This window comes from Electrophorus electricus, chromosome 16 (assembly GCF_013358815.1).
Source record: "Electrophorus electricus isolate fEleEle1 chromosome 16, fEleEle1.pri, whole genome shotgun sequence".
Taxonomy (NCBI): domain Eukaryota; kingdom Metazoa; phylum Chordata; class Actinopteri; order Gymnotiformes; family Gymnotidae; genus Electrophorus; species Electrophorus electricus.
The window spans coordinates 352501-360000 of NC_049550.1; the positions used below are offsets into that span (position 1 = coordinate 352501).

General features: G+C 44.5%; 1 protein-coding gene across 2 annotated transcripts in view; it reads left to right on the forward strand.

The window, feature by feature from the left end:
- Nucleotides 1-7500, forward strand: part of gpc6a (glypican 6a) — a 135200-nt gene that overhangs the window by 127142 nt on the left and 558 nt on the right. For both annotated transcript variants that reach the window (XM_035534931.1, XM_035534932.1), the window contains 3 exons: nucleotides 1758-1891; nucleotides 6129-6304; nucleotides 7433-7500. The exon at nucleotides 7433-7500 is cut by the window's right edge and continues 558 nt beyond it. In XM_035534931.1, coding sequence (XP_035390824.1) covers nucleotides 1758-1891; nucleotides 6129-6304; nucleotides 7433-7500 — 378 coding nt within the window. The remainder of the gene's footprint in view (nucleotides 1-1757; nucleotides 1892-6128; nucleotides 6305-7432) is intronic.

The window sequence follows — 7500 nt, forward strand, 5'->3', positions numbered from 1 at the left end:
ACCAGGGAGTTCTCAAACTACACATTTTAAGGCATTTAGCTTAGACACTTTTATCCAAAGCAACTTACAATTATGACTGCGTAACTGAGCATTAAGGGTCTTGCTCAGAGGTGCAACATTGGAAACCTAGCAGTGGTGGGATTTGAACCAGCACCCTTTGGACTATTAGCCAAGTACCTTCAACACTGAGCTACCGCTTCACCTTATGTACAGCTGAAACTATAGGCAATATGCACACGCCAAACTACATAATACACACAAAATACACACAACCCAAACTACACAACATTACACACAGCCCAAACTACACATTACACACAACCCAAACTACACACAATATTACACACAACCCAAAATATACATTACACACAGCCCAAATGACACATTACACACAACCCAAACTACACAACACTACACACAACGCAAACCACACAATATTACACATGACCCAAACTACACACAACACTACACACAACGCAAACCACACAATATTACACATGACCCAAACTACACACAATATTACACACAACCCAAACTATACATTACACACAGCCCAAACTACACATTACACACAACCCAAACTACACACAATATTACACACAACCCAAAATATACATTACACACAGCCCAAATGACACATTACACACAACCCAAACTACACAACACTACACACAACGCAAACCACACAATATTACACATGACCCAAACTACACACAATATTACACACAACCCAAACTATACATTACACACAGCCCAAACGACACGTTACACACAACCCAAACTACACAACATTACACACAACCCAAACTACACATTACACACAACCCAAACTACACACCACTACACACAACCCAAACTACACACCACTACACAAAACCCAAACTACACAACATTACACACAGCCAAAACTACGCAACATTACAGACAACACAAACTACACAACCCAAACTACACAAAATTACACACAGCCCAAACTACACACCCATAACCCAGGGTTACGCAGACAATGGTGTTTACAGAGTGCTGAGTCACTGAAGGATGAAACCAGATTTGTTTTAAAGTCAGTCCCAGCCTGACCTCGCTGGGAAGGTCATCATTTATTATTAGTGACCTTTCACATACCCAGTGATGCACACAGCACACACACAACCAGAAACCAGCACCCCCTGGGGGACTGAGAAGTGCAGGACAAGACCCAGGACACACTCACCACACACACTCACCCAACCACCACAACCACCACACACACTCACCACACACACTCACCACACTGCTCAGTGTGCTGTCCTATTTGTCCTTTGTCAGATTACGCGCACGCATCCCATCAGCCATTTCCCACAGTTCTTTCGGATTAAGTACTTAAATAATAATTAAATAATTAGATAATAATCTCATGGTGTGATGAGGGTACATTGTGGCTCCACCTCTTACCCTATCAGGTCTAAGCTTAGCAGGCCTCACACTTTGACCCTCGTCCCCAGCCAACCGTCAGCTGGGGTATCTCCATGGTGACGTGATGACTGACAGATGATGTTATCACTTTTCTTTCACTGCACATATTTCAGCCAACAAGCCTGAGGGGTAACAGTGACAGAGGGGTAACAGAGGGGTAACAGAGTGGATCTCCTATTCCAGAGACAGCTGAGGAAGTGAATGTTTAGTACTGTGACCTGATTGGCTCTCTCTCTGGCTCGCTCTCTCTCTCTCTCTCTCTCTCTCTCTCTCTCTTTCTCTGTTTCTCGAATGCCTTTTTGAAGGTTATTGATATTAAGGAGAAACTGAAGAAGGCCAAGCGGTTCTGGTCTGCACTGCCAGAGGACATGTGCACCCAGGAGAGAGTGAGCACACCCCCGGAGAGTGAGCAGTGCTGGAACAGTCACACCAAAGGAAGGCAAGACTCACACACACACACACACACACAAACACACATGCCAGTTAACGTAAGATCTCCTCAAAGCACTAAAACAAAAAGATCAGACCTTCGTCCACAAGGCTAAGGCCAGGGTTGCCAGGTATGCAGCAATAAATGGTGACGCCCTGTTTAGGGCGTCTTGGTTTGCCTGGCGGGTTTAGTGTGACAGCGGGGGATGGGAAGTAGAGCTCACCCCCTTTCCCATTGCCATGCACCTGATTGGCTGAGGGGAATGGTATAAGGTTAGGGTGCATTTCTAGGGTATAGGGTTAGGGTGCATTTCTAGGGTATAAGGTTAGGGTGCATTTCTAGGGTATAGGGTTAGGGTGCATTTCTAGGGTATAAGGTTAGGGTGCATTTCTAGGGTATAGGGTTAGGGTGCATTTCTAGGGTATAAGGTTAGGGTGCATTTCTAGGGTATAAGGGATAAGGGTGCATTTCTAGGGTATAAGGTTAGGGTGCATTTCTAGGGTATAGGGGATAAGGGTGCATTTCTAGGGTATAGGGTTAGGGTACATTTCTAGGGTATAGGGGATAAGGGCTCATTTCTACGGTGTAGGGGATAAGGGTACATTTCTAGGGTATAGGGTTAGGGTGCATTTCTAGGGTATAGGCTTAGGGCTCATTTCTAGGATATAAGGTTAGGGTGCATTTCTAGGGTGTAGGGGATAAGGGTGCATTTCTAGGGTATAGGGTTAGGGTACATTTCTAGGGTATAGGGGATAAGGGCTCATTTCTACGGTGTAGGGGATAAGGGTACATTTCTAGGGTATAAGGTTAGGGTGCATTTCTAGGGTATAGGGTTAGGGTGCATTTCTAGGGTATAAGGTTAGGGTGCATTTCTAGGGTATAGGGTTAGGGTGCATTTCTAGGGTATAGGGTTAGGGTGCATTTCTAGGGTATAGGGTTAGGGTGCATTTCTAGGATATAGGGTTAGGGTGCATTTCTAGGGTATAGGGGATAAGGGTGCATTTCTAGGGTATAAGGTTAGGGTGCATTTCTAGGGTATAGGGTTAGGGTGCATTTCTAGGGTATAAGGTTAGGGTGCATTTCTAGGGTATAGGGTTAGGGTGCATTTCTAGGGTATAAGGTTAGGGTGCATTTCTAGGGTATAAGGTTAGGGTGCATTTCTAGGGTATAAGGTTAGGGTGCATTTCTAGGGTATAGGGTTAGGGTCCATTTCTAGGGTATAGGGGATAAGGGTGCATTTCTAGGGTATAAGGTTAGGGTGCATTTCTAGGGTATAGGGGATAAGGGTACATTTCTAGGATATAAGGTTAGGGTGCATTTCTAGGGTCTAGGGGATAAGGGTGCATTTCTAGGATATAAGGTTAGGGTGCATTTCTAGGGTATAAGGTTAGGGTGCATTTCTAGGATATAAGGTTAGGGTGCATTTCTAGGGTATAAGGGATAAGGGTGCATTTCTAGGGTATAAGGTTAGGGTGCATTTCTAGGGTATAAGGTTAGGGTGCATTTCTAGGATATAAGGTTAGGGTGCATTTCTAGGGTATAAGGGATAAGGGTGCATTTCTAGGGTATAGGGGATAAGGGTACATTTCTAGGGTATAAGGTTAGGGTGCATTTCTAGGATATAAGGTTAGGGTGCATTTCTAGGGTGTAGGGGATAAGGGTGCATTTCTAGGGTATAGGGTTAGGGTACATTTCTAGGGTATAGGGGATAAGGGCTCATTTCTACGGTGTAGGGGATAAGGGTACATTTCTAGGGTATAGGGTTAGGGTGCATTTCTAGGGTATAGGCTTAGGGCTCATTTCTAGGGTATAAGGTTAGGGTGCATTTCTAGGGTATAGGGTTAGGGTGCATTTCTAGGGTATAGGGGATAAGGGTGCATTTCTAGGGTATAGGGGATAAGGGTACATTTCTAGGGTATAGGGGATAAGGGTACATTTCTAGGGTATAGGGGATAAGGGCTCATTTCTACGGTGTAGGGGATAAGGGTACATTTCTAGGGTATAGGGGATAAGGGTACATTTCTAGGGTATAGGGGATAAGGGTACATTTCTAGGGTATAGGCTTAGGGCTCATTTCTAGGGTATAAGGGATAAGGGTGCATTTCTAGGGTATAGGGGATAAGGGTACATTTCTAGGGTATAGGGGATAAGGGTACATTTCTAGGGTATAGGGGATAAGGGTACATTTCTAGGGTATAGGCTTAGGGCTCATTTCTAGGGTATAGGGGATAAGGGTACATTTCTAGGGTATAGGGGATAAGGGTACATTTCTAGGGTATAGGGGATAAGGGTACATTTCTAGGGTATAGGGGATAAGGGCTCATTTCTACGGTGTAGGGGATAAGGGTACATTTCTAGGGTATAGGGGATAAGGGTGCATTTCTAGGGTATAGGGGATAAGGGCTCATTTCTACGGTGTAGGGGATAAGGGTACATTTCTAGGGTATAGGGGATAAGGGTGCATTTCTAGGGTATAGGGGATAAGGGTACATTTCTAGGGTATAGGGGATAAGGGTACATTTCTACGGTGTAGGGGATAAGGGTACATTTCTAGGGTATAGGGGATAAGGGCTCATTTCTAGGGTGTAGGGGATAAGGGTTCATTTTACATTTATGGCATTTAGCAGACGCTCTTATCCAGAGCGAATTTCTACGGTATAGGGGATAAGGGTACATTTCCATTCCGAATGGAATCAGGTCACTTTGTTAGTTTCAGAAATTGAAAATGGGTCCCAGAAGTATGCAGACAGTTTGAAAGTAGAGACAGAGATATATATATATATATATATATATATATATATATATATATATATATATATATATATATATATATATATATATATATGTATGTATATATATATATATATATATATGTATATATATATATATGTATATATATATATATATATATATATATATATATATATATATATATATATGTATATATATATATATATATATATATGAGTGTTTGGTGGAGAGTGTGTTGTAATGCTTGTGAGTTTTTGAGTCCTATTTAAGTTAAACTCCAACCCAGATTAGCGGAGAGTTTTGGGGCTGGCAGAGAGAAGCCTGTGAAGCACGTGGAGGAGGTGCGAGCCAGACTCACTCAGTTCAGTAGTAAACTTGCTGGTTTATTCACTACATGATATAGGCTCACTCCTGGAGTATTGTAGACAGCTCATACATGAGTTGTAAAAACATCCAAAGCTCGTAACGCGTTACTAGAGAAGTTAAAGACAATGAAGAGGTGGGTCCAGTAATGTCCATCATGTACAGAACAAACCAAAACCTCCACTTTGCGTAAACATAACAGTACACAAATGACTGACCATTACAGTGTGTGGTGGTGAATAGGAGTGCGGAAGTTGGAAAAGACTGATATGTATGATAAACAGAAAACTGGAGGTTCTCTGTCTCTCCCTCTCTCTCTCTCTCTCTCTCTCCCTCTCTCCCTCTCTCTCTCTCTCTCCCTCTCTCTCTCTCTCTCTCTCTCTCTCTCTCTCTCTCTCTCTCTCTCTATCTGCTGACCCCCTCCTTTCGACTAATGCCTGTCAGCCTGGTCTGCCCCCCCGCGCGCGAGCGTGCTCCCTCCACACCTGCGAGCGTGCCCGTCACCAGATGGTGCGGTGGAAGACCATCTCCCACCCTTGGAGAGGCCTCACAGCCAACGCTGGCCGCGTGCCAAATGCGCCCAAGCCGTCCATTCTGAAAGTGTGAAGTGTTCACAGCCTGGTCGAGCTCATGGGCTCCCGCACACGTGTGTGTGTGTGTGTGTGTGTGTGTGTGTGTGTGTGTGTGTGTGTGTGTGTGTGTGTGTGTGTGTGTGTGTGTGTGTGTGTGTGTGTGTGTGTGTGTGTGTGTGTGTGTGTGGCAGAGAGACTTGGAGCAGAAGGAATGTAGGTCACACATTGTTTTTATCTCATCTCTTCCGTTCTCCTTCACTGCAGAATTCTCCTACTACGGAATAATCCCACCGACAGATTCCGTTAGTTCAAACATGAAAATACATTTTGAACCTCAAAGGCTACAATTTATTCCAAAGCATACTTAAACTTGGCATCGGACACAAACGGCGATCTGAGCCGTGTGACATCCGAGCCGTGACGTGGGGGTGGGGGGTTATCATAGATTCATACGCAAGTGCTCAGACGTGCGTGCTCATGTTGCTCAGAGACCGTATCCTCTCCTGGAATCTGTTCCAGCTGGGAAGTTTATGGTTAGGATCTGGCCCCCCCGCATGCAGGTACTTCCCGGAGGTGGTGAAGGACGGCCTGACCAGCCAGCTGAGCAACCCAGAGGTGGAGGTGGACATCACGAGACCCGACACCTTCATCAGGCAACAGATCATGGCCCTCAGGGTGATGACCAACAAGCTTCGCAGCGCCTACAATGGCAACGATATCCTGTTCCCAGACTCCAGTGAGTAGTCTCGCGAGAGAGGAGTGGGGGGGGCGTGGCTAATGCAGCCACCAATCACGTAACATCGTGCTTATCCGACCGCCAATCACGTAACGCTGGCCTTGGTGCTGACTGACATCCTTCCTCTCAATTTCCCCCCCAAAAATGGCGGGAAATAAATTACGCTGTCAGTGTCAGTAATTATGGTGTTGGCGTGGAAAATCCTTTAACGAGGGTTCCGGCCCACGACTCCGGATATTTTCTCTGGATTCTCCCGTGGTTTGCGCAGAACACGGTCGGATCTTCCTGGAGTAAAGACTCATCTGTAGTTGTTTCTCACAGTTCTGTTTCCACGGAGAACGTGAGCTGAAGTGTCGGATGTGCCTCTCGTCAAACGCACCATTTCCATGGAGATTAATTTGGCGCCTGATGTTTTCAAATCCTCAAATGCAGCAGCTGTAAAATTGTTGTAAGTGCATTTGAGCACAAACAAACAAACAAAAGAGGAAAGGCACATGTGGCAGTGAGATTTTATAACTTGCTTCAGAATTTTATTAAAACTATATTAATTTTTACTTAATAATACTTATTATTTTGACGTAATATAATTAGTTTACTTTAATTAATTAACTTACATGTTCTCATATTCCTCATGTGACACACTTATTCCTGCATAATTTACACACTTACACTTGCATCGTTTACACCTTTACACCTGTGTAGTTTACAACTCAACACCTGCGTAGTTTACACAATTACACCTGCATAGTGTACACCTTTACACCTGTGTAGTTTACAACTTAACATCTGCGTAGTTTACACACTCACACCTGCGTAGTTTACACCTTTACACCTGTGTAGTTTACACACTTACACCCGTGTAGTTTACACCTTTACACCTGTGTAGTTTACGACTTAACATCTGCGTAGTTTACACACTCACACCTGCGTAGTTTACACCTTTACACTTGTGTAGTTTACACATGTACACCCGTGCAGTTTACACACTTACACCTGTGTAGTTTACACCTTTACACCTGTGTAGTTTGCAAATTTGATGCTACCTAAACGTTTGAATAAGAATAAACCACTGTCTTCTTGAGAGAGGGGGCGGGACATGTGACGCGGCTTCCTGTTGCTGTTGTGCAGGTGACGAGGGCAGCGGCTCGGGCAGCGGCAGTGGCTGCACAGAGGGTTGCACCACCGCCCAACTACAT